The sequence below is a fragment of the Melozone crissalis genome, unplaced genomic scaffold, assembly GCF_028551555.1.
Source record: "Melozone crissalis strain CALT ecotype California unplaced genomic scaffold, PUWL_Pcris_2 ptg000023l_1, whole genome shotgun sequence".
Classification (NCBI taxonomy): domain Eukaryota; kingdom Metazoa; phylum Chordata; class Aves; order Passeriformes; family Passerellidae; genus Melozone; species Melozone crissalis.
The window spans coordinates 14,321,011-14,338,368 of NW_026535801.1; the positions used below are offsets into that span (position 1 = coordinate 14,321,011).

At 39.3% G+C, this 17,358-nt stretch overlaps 1 protein-coding gene across 1 annotated transcript in view; it reads right to left on the reverse strand.

The window, feature by feature from the left end:
• SATB2 (SATB homeobox 2) overlaps window positions 1-17,358 on the reverse strand; it is a 128,482-nt gene that overhangs the window by 58,115 nt on the left and 53,009 nt on the right. The window contains exons 4-6 of the mRNA XM_054277672.1: window positions 14,463-14,589; window positions 12,283-12,406; window positions 7,489-7,591 (exon numbers count right to left, since the gene is read on the reverse strand). Coding sequence (XP_054133647.1) covers window positions 7,489-7,591; window positions 12,283-12,406; window positions 14,463-14,589 — 354 coding nt within the window. The remainder of the gene's footprint in view (window positions 1-7,488; window positions 7,592-12,282; window positions 12,407-14,462; window positions 14,590-17,358) is intronic.

Here is a 17,358-nt window from a genome sequence, read left to right on the forward strand (position 1 = left end):
CCAGAGAGGCAGACATGATAAGAAGCTTTAAAAACCTTCCCCCCTACTCCTGCAGGACAGCACAGAACCTCAAAATAGCTATAGAGCACATACAGAAATTGTTTGGCCGCTGGCTGTGGGTAGCAAAGGCCTTTATCCAAGCCTAATGGAAAACAGACAGGAAAGGCCATTGTCTGTTCTTTGTTGAGTTGCAAACCATTCAGTTCCCACCAAAGCACAAATCACTATTTTCAAAATTTAGAATCATCATTAAAAGTGAGCCTTTAACCACCAATCTGAGGTAAACTGAGCACAGTGTACTAACATTGCTGAGTCTCTTTGTGCAGCTGACCTGCTCACTCCTTATCCTCAAGACTAGCTCCAAGTCATCCCTTGGGACACAGGGATGCTAACATGTTCTTCTGCCAGTGCTTAAGCATAAGAAGTCATATGCTTTACATGGGCTTTCCTTGGACTACACTGCTTCCAAAGATGCCTGTCAGAAGACAAGTATCATCATCTATTTTTAGGTTTTTGGCTTTTTGTAGAGGTTCAAGAGGCACACAGAAGTATGAAGTCAGTTCTTCATAATCATGTTAATATTTTGTCAAAAGGACATGCCAGATCCATCTGGCAGAGAAAACCATGATACTGAAGGTATTCTAGTGACCACCTGCTCTAACCCATGAATACTGGTCAGGTAAAAAGGAAAAGGAGAAGCAGCAGAATCATTAGTTGGAACACTGACAGAAACACAGGCAGCACTTGTTTAGATGGACTGATGTTACCATTTGATATAAAAGTATCTTCCTTCCTGTCAAACTATTGTAACAGTAGATTCAATCTTTTGTGAGAGGTACAAACCTCCTAGATGACCCAGGCAATTGTGCAATTCCTCTGGGAGATACATACATGTGTATTCCTGATTCATACCATCAGAGATGGGGAAGGGAGGGAGACAGAACACAAACATCACTAAGTTAGAGATAACAAACTCATCAGGTATTTCAAGTGAACAGAATGCCATTCTGCTCCTGGAGTTACATATTCTATGAAATCCACAGGATCAGAGAGACACTTTGCAGCTTTTCACATAGGAAAGCTTATGCCTGTACATAAACTTCAAGTTATCCTCCTGTTTGAAACTTATCTCCACTAATGCTTACTTTGGGAAAATAACTTTTCTTCTAAGCTAACATGTCGTAGTTTGGAAGCATACAATTTTTAAATATGAAAGAAAATTAATTCTGAGATTCCAAAGGTTAAAACAAAAACATGTTTTCCTTTTAGAAAATGGACATGACCACTCTTTATTAAGAATTCAAAAGGGCAGATGTCCCAGCTGCAGCACAAAGGTCCTCACTGAGAAAAGCATAGTACTGGAAAAGGAGACATTTTAAAAAAAAAGAATTCAGTGACATGATTTGAGCAAGACATGGGACAAGTGGCTGGACAGCTTTTCCACAGAAGGGTTTCCAGTCTTTACTGTGTGGCCTGTGTTGCCTACAGCAGCACTGGCTGCAGCTCCAGCCACACACAGGCACAGGAGATGCCACTCAGCAAATCTCATGCATCCTCTGCCACAGCACAGGCACTGTGAGCAGTGACAGCCACTGCCCCAAAACAGGCACAAGCCAAGGAAGACATTCTGCAAAGCTGAGATTCATATATGCATTTACCTTAGACAAAAATTACTCTTAATTAAAGAAATAAACCCAAAGGGTGTGTTTTATTCTCTTTACAGAGAGGAATAGCCAAGAGGGCCACAATTCATACACCCCTTCAACACACAGCAGCAGCTAAATTGGCTTTTAACAACACACATGCACAAACCCCCAAACTGGCACTGAACATCCCAGACAATGCTGAAATGCAAAATGCTAATATATGCGTGGGGAAAACAGCGGTCAAGGGGTCTTTAATTCTTGCTGAATCTTGACACTTTTAACTTATATTTAAAGAGAGAGGCCACTTTTTCCTCATCATTAGTGACAACTGATGAAGTACTCTCCTCATAAAATAGCACAGCAGGCTACTGACTAAGACGATGTCCCCGAGTCAAGAGCTGATCTTCAGGTCATGTATGTTACCTAGATGCTGACAAGTTTACTGTGACTGATGTTACTTTTCTTCCTTTTTATTTAAGAAAACGAGAAAAGTCCTGTTTTTAGGGAAATGAATACACAGTAAAGTGTATAAAAGTAAGCAAAGGAGAAGTTACAGTAATGTCAAGAGACTCACAGCTGACCCTAAATGCTTTGGTTCCAGAGCCACAACTAATATCCAAACAAGATATGAAATGTACTTCCTTAAAAAACTTAACATTTCTGCAAAAGGTCAAGATATATGCATATAAATACATACTATATGTAAACCTGTCTACTTATATAGAGAAAGGTAAATACCCATGCATGTATCAGTAAAAAAGGTATTTTTAAAAGTCAGAAACTCTGTTCAGGAAAGATCTGGTGTGCCTCTTCATGAGGCTTCCACAACATCTGCTTCAGAGGAACAATTAAAAACTCTTCCTCAAAGCACATAATGACAGTTTTCCCTAGGCTCACACTGGCATAATCACTGTGCTGCAATCCTCAGTTCCTTCAGCCTGGAAATAAGAAAGCAGGGAGCCTTTCTGAATCATGTTTCTAACCTCTCTGAACCTACACTGGCCTCTAGGAACACATTAAAAGAGAAACAGATTGCTCAGTCTATCCATCATTGGAAGTAAGCAAACAAACTTTCAATAATAAAAGAGCACATAAACAACAAATCAGTAATATTGGAAAAATCAAAGAGGAGCCAAAGCAGATTCTCAATTTAAGGAAGCTATGAAAGCTTTTTCTTACATTCTTGATCTGTTGAAACAGAAATAATTGAGGCCTCCTCCTTTAAACTGAAAAGCCCCATCATTCCACAAAAACTTTGAGACAGCCACAGTCTCAAAACTCACATCCACAGAAAGCTATATTTTGACAGACACTGATGGCAGGAGCAAAGATGACATGTTCTTCATACACACACAAAAAAGTATGTCTTTTTAATTTTAAGTCCACAATGTATTTATTTTTTCCTGCTGCCTTTCTAACTTCCTCCCACTGAGCTAAGTTGTGTCATCAGGCAAAAAGAAAATATTCACACCAGTTAAGATTTTCAGTTGTGAAAGAATTGTGATACCGTGATAGTCCTTCTGATAAAAATAGAAAGCATGACACTTTGAAGTGAAATATCTATTGAGAAAGAGAGCTAAAAAATATTTTAAATGCTATGAACACAAAACACTGGGACACAAATAGGTAACTGGTACAAGTTTGATCCCTTGAGAATTACCTGAATTGCATGATTAAGTTCTGAAATACCTCCCTCCATACATACACACACATATATACACACACATCTATACTTACAAAGTGTTGTTTTTATTCCTGTATCTATTTGTAAATCAAATTTAAAACCAATGCAAACCTTTCAAGCAATTACTAAAATCCTGCATTTCAACAATGTTAAATGCCTTCTCCCAGCTTCAGCAAGTTCAGCTTTTAGAGAAATGCTTCTGGATGAGCATTTCTCAGACTGACAGAAGCATCCCCGGGGACTGGGCAGGAAAAAGGCAGCTTGAGAACCACTGAAATAAGCCATTGGTCTATAGTTGTCATTTATTAGTACGTATTCTTTAGTAAAAAAGGGGGACCTCTGATTCTTCATTGAGGCAGGTTTAAACATAATTAAGTCTTGTCAAGTATGCACAACTTTGTACTATAAGGTCTTGCATCCCTCAAAAAAAAAAAAGTAAATAAAAAGGGGAAAAGAGGCTTCACATAGCAATCTCAGATTAATTCATGGTGCATATTTTGAACAAAATTAAACACATACTAAATAGCTTAATTACCACCTCAAGTGATTACAAACACCCTAAAGGCAAAAGGCCCACAGTAGAACTGTTAAGCCTTTTGTTTCCCAACCACTGTACACATTCCATTATAACAGGTTTTAATATAAGCTCTTCTTCAAATATATACGTGTCTGCCAGAGAGACTGGGAAGAGTGGACATCCCATTATAACCTCCCTCACATCTTCACACACAAGGGGCAGATCCAGGGCCAGGAGGAGACAAAAAGCCTCCATCCTCCTACCTGCCAATTCCCAAATCTAGCTGTACACTAACTCTCATGCTCCTGAGTAAACTGTGAATGTTTTAAAACCTTAAGAGGATGGGACAGGGTGGGAGAAAAAACATTAAAGCAGAATTTTATTCTAGCATCATCTGACACAAGACAAAATTGACATGAGCTGAACTAACTGAAAACTTTTTTAGAATTATGAGCATAAGTAGATTAGCTGTCTTTTCAGTGAGTTCAACAGAATGCACACTGAGAATGTTTACTTGAGATTTGATACAATTCCATTTGTATACAGCTTTTACATCTGTTGCTAATGATATCAAATTATTGATTGTTCACTTTCTTATATTATTTAAACATTAGCTATGCACTCAGCAACCTGATGCTTTTCTTTTTTTTTTCTTTTTTTCCAGGGAACTTTTTATTTCTGTCTTTGGTTGTAATTACTTTGATCTTCCAGAGAGTATAATTAATTTACTGTTTATTTATTTCTATGAGAAAGGAAAAAAGTTTGACCTAGTAGATCTATATGTGGCAATTTGTAATAGAATCACATAGCTTATGTTTAGGAAATCATGGTTTAGATTAAGAAGCAACCATTTAGTTCCCACTGTTTTATTAAAACAGACATTAGCAGATAATAGGAAACACATTTAACACTGTAGTCTGCATTTAGTTTGCAACGTCAATAAAGTTATTTTGAAGCCCCTTACTATTTTGTATTTACCACAGCTCATGTGAATTGTTTTTTGCTTTTACTTTCTAGTAACCAGCTCTAGAGTTACACAAGGATATGGCTGCTGGTTTCAAGAACTCTAAATCATAGTTTTACCTAATCTATCCAGCTACAGCCCAAAAAACAAATCACTACATCATCCATTCACCTTCATGGAAGTCCTTTTTTAAAATATTATTAAAGGAATATGCGATGACTGATGCATGTAACTCGAGTCACTGATTTTGCACACTAACTGAGCTGTCCTGCAGGACTATCTGGCTATAGAAAAGAAACAAAACAACCTTAAATGAGAGACGATGAGAAACTGAAACCACCTAAAGCGCAGAAGTCTTCCTGCTTGCAAGCAGTTAAGATTACTGCTCTGAAGTTGCTGTTTATTCTCCATGCACCACTGTACCTGCCACAGACTCTTTGTTTTCTCTCCCACTCATATGGCTGATGAATCAACACTACTTGAACTGCTTTATAGCAGCTTGTGTTTACTTCACACATACCTTAACCTTCCTTTTTCTCCTCCCACTAACACACACATAAACTTCCAAGCAGCAACGACTGGCTGTGTCTCTGAATAGCACAGATACAGAGTTATCTGGCAAACTCTTCGGGTTTGGATCCTTGACCTTTAGATTGAGGTTTCATTCTGCTTTTACTGCACTTAAAAATTTAACTGTGCACTTACTCAGTAAAGAAAAATTAAGAGCATAAGCTCCAAAAGTGGAAAAAAGTAGAAGACAACAGTGTACTAGAAATACTCAGAAACTGTAGTAGTGTCTCTACAGTTAAGAACACTACAGTTAAGGGTTTCCAGCGCCTCTGCAACTGGCACCCTTGCCCAGTTTTGGAGGAAAAAAAAAAAAAAAAAGAGAAATGAAAAAAAAAGCCTATTTCTGTTTTCCCAGAACATCAAGTAAAAGTGAATGGTGATGACCTTGAAGCTGTTTGATTCTTTTGACTGCTTTTTAACCAAGAGGACATGTTAAAGTACTTGGAATAAAATTCTGTTATTAAGAGACACCATTTAGAGAAAAGAAACACTTCTGAGTCACACAATGGCAATTTACAGAGAAAAGAAAATATCCAGTTTATTTGGCACAAGGGTAACCACATACTAAAATGTCCAATCAACATTTTTACTTCTAGCCTAAACCATTTTAGTAGGTGAAAAGCAACATCTCCATTTCCTTGCCTGCACTGTTACCCCAATCCTGCCTGGACAATTTTCCTTCTCACCACAGAACATTCTTTCTTTTTTCCCCTACTGAAAATCTAATCATTGCAGAGGCCAGGCATGAGTGTCTTACAGGTATGTTCTGCACAAGCCAGATGTGCAGAGAAAAAACAGATGCCTCAGAACTTGTTCTGATGTTTCATGCAATTTTGTTTCATGTGTTCCTAGCTCAAGCAGCAGACTTTTTATGGTATTATTATGCAGATTTCTAGTCTGTCCTAAGGAAACAAAACAAGCAACCCTTCGTGGCTTATGCTTCCCAGCCTTTTAAGAGGAAAAGACAGCACACTCTTTTTGAAAGGTGCTAATCTTCACACAACTGAAAATACAGCAGTTTCTCACAAAGGACATGACATTACTCTATTTCTTCATGGTGTTTTTGTGAATTCTGTTGTGATTTTCCTGGCTACTGAAAGAATCACAGACAGAAATGACAATAACAGTCCATGCCTTCTTTCAGACAATGAACCTTCAGTTCAGTGGTGTAAGAGAGAGAAAAACTATGGAAAAATCCTATGCCAGCATACAGCTAATCTCCAAGGGCGATGGAGATTTGGGGAGAGAGGTCCCAGGTCGAATTATGAAAAAGCTTTTGACTACCCTCAAAGTCCTGAGCATTTAAAGCACATGAGTGTTAAAAAAAAACCCCAAACCCAAAAACCTACTAAAACAAATAGTCTGGTGCACACTTGGCAAGTCCCTTGCCAAAGGAAAGGAACAATAAAAGAACAAACCACACACGATAGATGCTTGTCACATCATTTTGTGCACCACTGACAGGTGATCAGACTGTTCAGTGGTGAGAATGAGATGAACTTAGAATAATTTTACTACCTCAGGCACTATGGACCTACTAATACCATTTCATTACATAAAAAATACATACAATGGGCTATTTTTCTCATGACTTCAGCAGGTGCAGCACCTTGCTATTTATAAGTGTCTCCCAACAAGCAGTACTAAATGCTCTGTATCCAGAGGAATAAAATACAGCAGGAATGCCAGTAGACCTTGCAGTATTGAGAACAGAGAACAAGGGCACATGTAAACTTAAAAAGTCAGGTTTTTAGCTTTCAGGAACAAAACAAAACTAGGGCAACTTACATAGTAATTTAACTTTTAAATCCTGAGATACTAGAATGTTTTCTTTCCAAAATGTTTTTGCTTAATTCAAAACACAGTTGATCTTTCAGCACAGTGAAATGGGATATTTTAAGCATGTTTTGTGTCCTGTGTTTTCATGCCAGCCTTGTTTGTAAAGTATCAGATTTAATTTCAAATGTGCTGTGACTGTGTCCTCTTTGTAGACAAATTCACAAATATTATTATTGCTTATTATTACTGTTATTTAAATCAAATAATCTCCAACTGTCAGCAGAATTTCAAGAACTTGGAAAGCAACAAAAAAAAAAAATCAATTTACCTTTAATCTTCTTGTACTTTTTGTACCATCTCCCAAACTCCTGGCACTTGGTTGCTGACACATTGGCATAGTATGTACTATTTACAATGGATGAAATCATACTCTGGAAGTATAGAAAGAAAAAACAAAAAGGATTTAAAATATCTTCCATGATTAGAAACCTTTTCCAGGGAAAGCAAATGACACCCGAGTGCATAATGATCATCCATGTATGACTTTAAACCCAAAAGAACCATCTGATGAGTACAAAACATTGGTTTTATTCTCCAGTCTATATGCCCAGCCATGAATAAAATCACAATAATACTTATTGTAAAAAAAACGTAGTACAAACCTACACTGAGACCTGCTGCACAGGCTGGGGGGGAAGTTCTACTTTGCTTTGTGCTTGTGATACTGCAATAGCCAAACTTCAGTTGCATAACAACAGGCAGAGCTGGGCTGAGTAACACATGCTCACTGCACCAAGCACAATTTAGGAACCAGATCCTAAAGGTAAGATTAGATGCTCCAGCATGCATAATCCAAATAATGCTTTTCAGATGTCTGTGTTCTGCTTCCAAATGCAGCAAGACTGCACAGCCAAGAACTGGAGAACATCCGTGCTTCTCGGTGCAGAACAACAGTTAGGCAAATAAGTTAAATTAATATAATTTATAGAAACGTGTGATTAGCCCTTGTGTGAAGAATCACCCAGAAGAGAAATTAGCAGTGCCATTCAGAGCACAGGGAACTACACATGCTACAACACAGAGCAGTCAAAACCCACAAGAAAGCTCAACAAAACTGAAATACCACTTGCCTAACCAGCACCCCTCCCTACTCTGCAAATTCCCCCTAAGCAACTCCATACAAGCTGAATGAAGAGATAGCTGCAGACTGGTTCTCCAGCACCTGATACTAATAAAAAGGGTATTTTATATCTGGGGTGCTTCTGCCCATAGGGTGGCAAACAGCCTCATTACTGGTAGTTCTTCCCTTCCTCCATCCTATAGAGGAGGCATCACTTTAATTACATTTCACTGTCCTCTTTTCTCATTTCTGAACCCTTCCAGGGTCAAACTGTTCCCAGCATATGTACACTGTCAGCAAGGAAATGCAATCTAACAGCGCCAAGACATAGGAGCCAATGCACCTTCTCCACAAACTGTATCTTATTTTCTTCATGCCCTCCTTCTGCACTTACGTCAAAGCTCAGAGAAAGCTGGGGCACCTTGTGCAACCTTTCTGCACCAAGAGGAGAGAGCAAGGATGATCTCACAGCTCAAACCATGGCTTCAAGCTCTGGCCTATGAGCTCCTGCAGGCTCTTGGCCATCTCTGGAAAGCTATAAGGCTTATGCACTGGCTCACTGAATTTAACCATGCTTTAAAAACAAAATCATCCCAGCCCTCTGTCAGATCTACCCAGTCTCCTGTCCTGTTCACTGCAGTATCACAGGACTCTGTCCCTAACTCTTGAGTTTTAGAAACTTAAAAAACGTGAGCAGAATGGAACAACCTCAGATAACTGGGTGATACAGATTACTTTCAGCCTTCAACAGGTAATTTCACTGTCACTGAAGAGGCCCCTCTGCCTTTTCCACTCAAAGAGTGCCATGGTGCAGTGCAGTAGAGTTTGCAGGCTATGAAGTAAGAGCCTTAAGTAGCTGCTCCAATTTCTAAAACTGAGATTCAATTTTCTAATTAAAATCAATATTTTGAGACATAAACCTAGCATTGTGGCAGTCAGCAGCAATTCCCTGCCCATAAATCCTCCCTAGCTCTACAGCATTTTAACAAGCAATAGAATTCTGAAAGCCTGACATGGCGATAGCCTCTGCTGAAGAGGGTTTTTGATCAAAGTTGAGCAAATCCAGTGGTTTTTTGCATCACTTCAGTTAAATTTCCATTACTAAAGAAGGGTGGGGAAATTGTTGAACTCCGTCTACATATCAATTTGGTTCTCTTAAGTTTTTTTTATTTTGGGGGGGGGGGGGGAGGGGAAGATTCCTTCTCCAAATCACCTAGCTCTACAAGAAATCAACACTACTGAAATCATGAGGCTATTAAATATCACAGAATATATTAACCCATTAACCTTTATTTGATAAAGCAAAACTTAAAATAAATAAACAAAGTAAAATTAAACAGTAAATCAACCATTGGTGAAAAAAATCCCAGGACAGATTCTCTTCTGCAGGGGAAAGAACTATAACAATTTTCACACCACATATCCTCTCTACTATATGTAAAGTAAAACTAGGGGTATTTGCCTTAGGAATCTTGGTAAGTCCGGAGAAAGGAAATATCCATTTAAAATAGAGTGGGAAAAATAATCACTCACTAGTTGCAAACTTCTAAATAATGCATAATATTTCTGCAATAATTCTTAACAAAGGAATAAAGCAGCAGATATGTTCACTATGTGCGTGGCCATGACAGCCATGTGGAATGAATACTACTTAGACCAGGAGCTAAGAAACACCCACACAAAGAAAATCTGTGCAGTAAGTTTAAGGAGAAAAACATGGGACACACGTCCTAATAAAGCTTGCTCCAGCAAAGAGACAAAAATGCATGGTCAGTGCTGAAATGAGTGATACAACACAGGAAAAACAGAAATCTCTATGGAAAGATAGAAATATTGAAATAATTGGATTTCTTTCTGCCACACATACTCCCCCTACCTACCCTTCTTCCCCCCAACTTGGTTAACTGGGATTTATTTGTTTGAACAGGAGCCGTAGGCTAAGGGTAGCTAAGCTGCAGACATGTAATACACCTAGCAGAAAAAAACCAGAACAATTTTAAATCAAAGTGAATGATTACATTTCCCATTAGCAGCAATCAGAATCCCCATCTGGGCTGCTTGGAGAGCTGGGGCACTGAGAACCAGAGAGAGAGCACCGTGGCTGGTGGGAGCAGGAGCTCCCCACGCTGCCCCTCTCTGCTTCTGTACTTGAGGCACTGTGAACACATTAATAAACAGCAGCATTTACTCTGCAGTTTCACTCCTAAGAGACCACTCTGCAATTTGCTGCTGTCAATAATATATTAACCACAAGGGGGTTGTAATGACATTTCACATTTGGCACGATATTTTTTTAAAACTGATTTGGGAGAAGGAATTGTATTAGAGGCATATTCAGATGATGGTAATAGACAGCTTCTATACAACCTTCCATTGTATCTTCTGCATTTTGTGAGCTAAACCAAAAGAGACTGAAACTTTTTATGGCAATAATAATACCGATACAAGCTGCATTCTGCAGTCTTAATTCAAGAGTTAGTCACTACCCAAGGTCATTTATACCTATGCTTAAAAGTAAGGAAGCTCAATTTCCTACAAAAGGATCTCCTCTTAGTTTTTTTCCACTAAATAAATACTGGGGCAAGGATTTTGGCTGCTACACTTCTGCCATCAGTAATTTTGTAAATATATGTCAGACTAAGCCTATAGAAGGAGTAAACCAACTGCAGTGTTTCTACCTGGTAGGCTTTGAAACTGAAGTGGGAGGAAACAGACCTAGACAACAAATGAATTCTGCATATGAAATGATGCATAGTTTAGTTATGCTGGATATTGAAGAAGACTGGGCAGAGACAACCATATGCTGCAATCATCATTAGCTGACCAGATTCCACAGATAATTCTATTTTAAAAAATGACACTTAAACTGTGTGAAAATGAAAACACTTTCGTATTCAACGCGTATTCCACACTGCACATATCTACAGTGTCTGTTATTCCTTTACTAAATCAGCAAGTTCTGTGGCTTTTCCTCACAAAACCCTTCCATTCCTGTTAGCTCTGCAGATCCCACACAGCTAAATAAAGTGAAGAATATGACTCCTACCAGCTTCATATTTTACCTCTGTGCTTTCCCTGGAGTCGTAATCATAACACAGTGAGGCAAATTTGTGGTGAACAGAGGGAATTATCGTGGTTCATGGAGGCTTTGGATCATGAATTGCAGGATGAACATAGATTGCAATGGAAGACACACAATCAAAGGAGAAAAAATGTTGGATATGAGCAAGCAAAGCACTGGATTTTTAGGAAGATGGAATTACCCATGTTTTGACTTTTCAAAGATACAATGGACAGATTAACCTGATTCTAGTACACATTTTAGAAGGCAATATATTTTTCATGCCTAGCAAAGTTACCTGGTCTGGGTGTTAAAGTGTTATTCTGTTTTTTCTGAGAGGCAAGGAAAAGTCATAAAAATTTTATTAATGTCTCATTATGACAATCTGAAGTACAAATAGAGCTCATGACATATGTAGGAACCTGTGTCTTAGACATTACATCAGTGGCGTTTAAAAAGCAGTCATGGAGAATGAGGCTGAGTTTTTGTTCTTTTTTTAACATAATTACATATACATTTCTTTGTTGCTGTTTCCTAGAAATTGGGCCACAACTGTTAAAACTACACACTTTTTATCATGGTTGCAGGCTGATGAGAGCTACCCATGGGTTGGGGGGGGGAAGGGAAGCCTCTGCTAGTGGGAAGAAGCCACTCGAATCTTATATTTGAGGATCATTAGTCCTATTGCAATAAATTCAGATAAAAATATAAATAATGCATTTACATCTCTATGAAATCAATTAATTCATAATTTTCACCTGGTGAAAACATGGTATAAAAATGCTACTATTTAACATATTAATTAGTATTTCTCCTTTCTAAAGAAAACAAGACATTTATTTGGTATTTATAGAATTGTTTAGTGTAGGCTCTCTACAGAAGCAATATGAGTTTTACTTCTTGCAAATCTTTCTTTCCCTAAGCCTGCTGAAAGCACTGACCTGTGAGAGAGGGCATTCTTTGGCTAATGTGCTCTGATTCATCTCTTTGAGCAGTTCCTTTAAGGCATTGCGAACTGTGGCATGGTTCCACTGCTCTGCTGGCAAATCTTCCAACTTTGAACAACTGTTAAAACAGAAAGCAAAAAGCAGACAGAAACATCACCTTCACAGATGCTTACTTTTTGCATGCAAGTGCTATAGACCTTTAAGCAACAAGCACAACCCTGGAGCTTCCTGCTTGGCCAGTCCATCAAGGTGTTTCTCCCCTCTATCCCTCTCCCACCAAGCACGATCACCAGAAGATGTGCAGTTCAACACGCAGCTGCTGATCCTCCTATGGCATATGTGTGCATAACCATTCCTGCTGGGGCCTGATGGAGAGCAAAGAAACTGCATAAAGTGAGCCCCAGGAATGGTTGAGTAAAGCCCTCCTCTCCAGACAAAGATACTCCTGCTGGGGTAGAAAAATAAACATATATGCTGCATGCACTGCCACCAACAAAGTCCCTGAACAGTGAGGGCCCTCATTGTGTGGAGGTGAGACTTCAAAAAATTAGTTTCATTTTATACAGGCTCTTATACTGCCCTTATCACTGAAGTATCTGAGAGCCTTTCAGAAACACATCAAGCCATATGCCCAACATCTGTCACGTGCAGCTCATTCTCACTTTCATTCCACAAGAACTGCATATGTAGTGAAGCTTTTGTCTTCATATGACTTGTGCCTCTTTTAATTTAACAAGCTTATGGTTTGTGTCTACATGCATGGGGACAGACCCAAGAAGCACATCAAAAAGGTGGGAGAAGCTTGTCACTGCCATTTCTTCTGCAGAGCCTTAATGCATGCTCTCCAATGGCCCCAGAAGGTGGTTCTGCCTTCTGCCCTTACAGCCTGCCTCAGAGCTGAACCTTGAGTTGTGCTTGAGGAGTTCAAGTAGTCAGTGATCTTTATGCCAAAGTCATGGACTGTCTTTTATTTATGTGGCATCCAGGCATTCAGGCACTTTGAAGATAAAGAATGAGACCTTAATGTCAGGTTCATACCCTTTGCTAACACAGATGTGACAACAGACTACACGGACTCCTGGTAGCTCCATAGCAGCTATAGGGTCCAGACACTCTTTTACAACTACATAGCAGAGATGCAGCCCAGCTGAAAAATTTTCACAGTATATAAAACCAAGGAAAGATCTGTTCATGGAAATCAAAAAACCCAAGCACCATCAGAGATTCAACAAGAAAGAAATGTTGCTGTTTGGAAGTTTAATGTCAGTGAGGCATCAACTATTTCCAAATTCTAAACGGAACAGAACAGTTGGAGGGTATGTACCTGTCACCAAAGGACATGCACAGATCCCTGTGGGCCCCTCTTCTATTCAAGCCAAAGCTTCAAAGAATTGTCAGTAAGTTATTCCAAACTGTCTGTTACTTTTTACTCTTTCCACTGTCATGTTCTGGCCATATAGCTACAGGAGGCTGTGCAATGCAGGCTTATCTGCAGCTCTGGCATATGTCATGCACTGCCAGGGACCTTGCATTGGAGGACTCTTTAGTGGGCCAAGAGAGAAAGGAGAAGAAAAAAGGAGGGAAGAGTGGGAGGAAAGGAGGGTAAATAAGTGTAAAAACGTTAGGAGCTCTTGCTTTGCTAATCAGAACTAGCCCTCAGGGAAGGAAAATATTTTCCAAACACCAAATGGAGCTGCAGTGACACTCTCCTTCCTTGTCTTCTACTTGCCAGAAAGACCACTGGAGAAAAAAAAGGAAAGTAAAAAAAGATCCCCTTTTCCACGTCTCAGCAACTGGCTGCAGAAGACCTGGATTTTCACAATGCAGCCTCTAGAAAAAGGCAAGGAGTTTATTATTTGATAAAATTAGAACTTAAGAATCCATGAAATCATGGACTGTAGAAAGGTCTGCCTTTAAAAGCCCCATATCTTTACTTGATTGAGTTTCTGCCCTTCCCCACTCTGTTACCATATTGCTACTTCAGAAAACATACAGTATCAGTTGGAACATGCACCAAAAAGCTGCCAGGTGACCCACCCTTCTCTCTATTTTCTTTTCATTTCATCAAAAGCCCAGAAATTAATGAAGACAGGATGTGCTAATCTCTGTAGTAATGCTGTAACCAACAGAGCAGCTCAGAGAATAGGGAAGGACAGATGTTCAGAAACACCCACCTTTGTAATTGGATTTTCAATGTCACAACATGATAGACATCTTGTAGCATGTCGGCTACTGTCGCATCTGGTGCATCAGTCACATAACTGAGAGGGAGGGGATTCCACCTCCCAAGCTTGATTATTCCTGAAAAGAAAACAAAAATATATACTTTATATTTTATCAGCCATTTATTAAACCCTTCAGCAAGGCTGACTGCTCCTGCAATCCAAGATCTGCCTTGAGGTTTACTGCAGTCTTGCCCAGAAAGACATGTTCTGCTCACTCCTGAGGAAACAGTGGAGAAGAGCAGGAATAGATTCAAAATCTTAAGCTGACATGTTCCTGACTCTTAAATTACTGCAAGGAAACACAAGAGACTTCCTTCACATCCTTCATCATAGCTAAAGCCTAGTTCTTTAAGTCAGAATAAGCTTTAAGTACTTTCTAGTCCTGATTTTGCAGTCTACAAAAACTCTTCAGTAAATAAACGCATTACTTTTGACTTGAACAGGAAAATTCCTTTGCGTGGGCCTCCAGCACTGTTACAATCTAAGCATGGTACGATTCCCAGTGTGGATGGAAACCCACCAAGCAGGAAGAGTTCACTCCCAGATACAAGTTGCACTATGCAGACAGCTGATTTTCTTTGTGGGGAAAAAAAAACAACCAAACAACTGCAAGCTGCTGACCACAGATCCAAAATAGCTTTTTGGAGGCGGGGGAGAATGCTGTATGTTCTATTTCTACTTCTGTTCATTCTTTAATAGGGATCATCACCTCTTCTGGATGAGCTTGTCACAAAGACTGTAAACTTGGATGGTAAACCATTTGGTGCAGAGATATTATTTCTGTTTAGACAATTACAGAGGGCCCACCCATACCAAAAACAATGACTAATCCCAGGAATGACTTCCAGGAAGACACCAAACAAAGAAATCCACAGTGCCATCTTACATGACAGCAAAGCAGTTCAGTCTTGTTCTGCACTATTGCCACTACTGCTTTTATTCCCTCCTTCATTGTGCTTCTATTGCCCTACTGTTCAGCTCACTTAACTCTCTTCAGCTCAGCCCTACAAGACACCATTCTCCCATTCAAACTGATGCCTTCTGAGGTTTCTTTATATACTGGGTGATCTTTGAAAAGACATCCAGGAACTTGACTGTCAGAAAAAAATTAATACACTAATACATGAGAAGACTACTTCTTCTGAGATAACAGGCACGCCAAGAACTCCTCTTGGGTATCTGGAAGGATGTTGTGGTGCCAAGAAACTTCAGCCATCTCCTCCTCCCTTTCTACTTCCAGCTCTTCACCAGCTCTGGAACTAATTGAACTGCAGTAAATGACAAAAACCTTTTATCCTGATCTCCCAGAAATGATCCTAAGATAACACCACACTGAAACAGTGAAACAAAGCTTCTCACAGAGACAATAACAGAATACAAGGAGCCCATGAAGTACCTACTATAGAGTATTTTTCCCCATTCCCACACAGATTGAAGAGGAAATAATTTTAGTACTCCTTTTCTGTAGCACTTAAATCTTTGCATTTACCACTGACATGCTTTGCAAGGCATTCTGTCACCACACACTGAAAGAAGCTGGAAGTGACCTAGTTCATCCTCAGTGGCACAAAGTTTCACTGTAACATACTGGTACAGACAGGCTAATACTTCAAGAGCAGATTAAGAAGGTTTTGGCAAAGAGATATAGTGTCCAAAAGAAACAAAAAGTTACTAAGTGTTGCTTGAGATCCAGTGCTTGAAAATGGGACATAAACAGAACAAAAACATTTCAATGATGCACTGTTTCAGTATTAAGATTTAACAATCTGGTGCTGAATATGCTGCAGTATAAATAGTGCCTGGACTCAGATCCAGTAGAGTAACACACAGCACTCATTCACAGCGCCGTATGTCTCCAGTGCTGGCTCCTTGAGTCATATTCCACTTGCCAAGAAAAGCTGTTTTTCTTAAGGGGATAGTTTACTTAATGTTATCTCTGGTGACAACAAGAAATGCATATAGTACAGCATATATTAGTCATTAAATGAGCATCAAGGGTCCACTGCGTAAAATATACGCTGGAAAAACACCGTTTAGCTGCTGACTTCCTTTACCTCCTCCTGCTATATAATAATTTAAAGCAAAATCACCTAAAAATCCAGAAATCTATACCAGCTTCACAGAACACTTGGCTTCCTACGTTTAACCCCGCCAAGTTTTCATGCAATTGAAAAAATAAGCATCATATGTGCCCCATAAGTCACATCTAAATTGGTAATATTTTACAAGAGGCTTTATTTTTCATTCAATTAAGGAAAGCACTCAGAGAGCACACCATCTGCAACTGCTTGGGCCTGGCAATGCTGGCAAAGGACAAAGAGATGGTCGGGAAGCACTGAAGTTACTAAAGGTGTCCCCAGACTAAAAGAGTTTAAAAAAAAAAAAAAAAAAAAAAAAAAAAAAACCCCAAAAACCAGTGCAGCTACAGTGCACCATGGGAAATACTATGCAAATTGTTTTACAGGAATGTCTGCTACTACTGGAAGTTAGGGAGATTTTTTATTTTTTTTTAATCCTCCTCCACAACTGGAGAGGAAATTGTTTTGGCTGGATTTAAACAAACACAGGTGTTACCATAATGCTCAGTGCCTCTGCACATTAACACCTGCTGAGAGTCCTTTACTCTGTGTTACAGCACTGCTGATGCACGCTATTTTTTCAGCCGGTGTGATATGACGTGTGAAATATTTTTTTCCAGAGCACATTAAGCTGGTCCAAACCATAGCCAGAAGCCATGGTTTCCATTCAGCTCCTCAGCAGACTTCACAGGTGCTTATTTCATGGCACCAACACTGTACTTAAGGCAACTCTTGGGCTATGTTTGGGAAGATGATGCCAGCTTGCT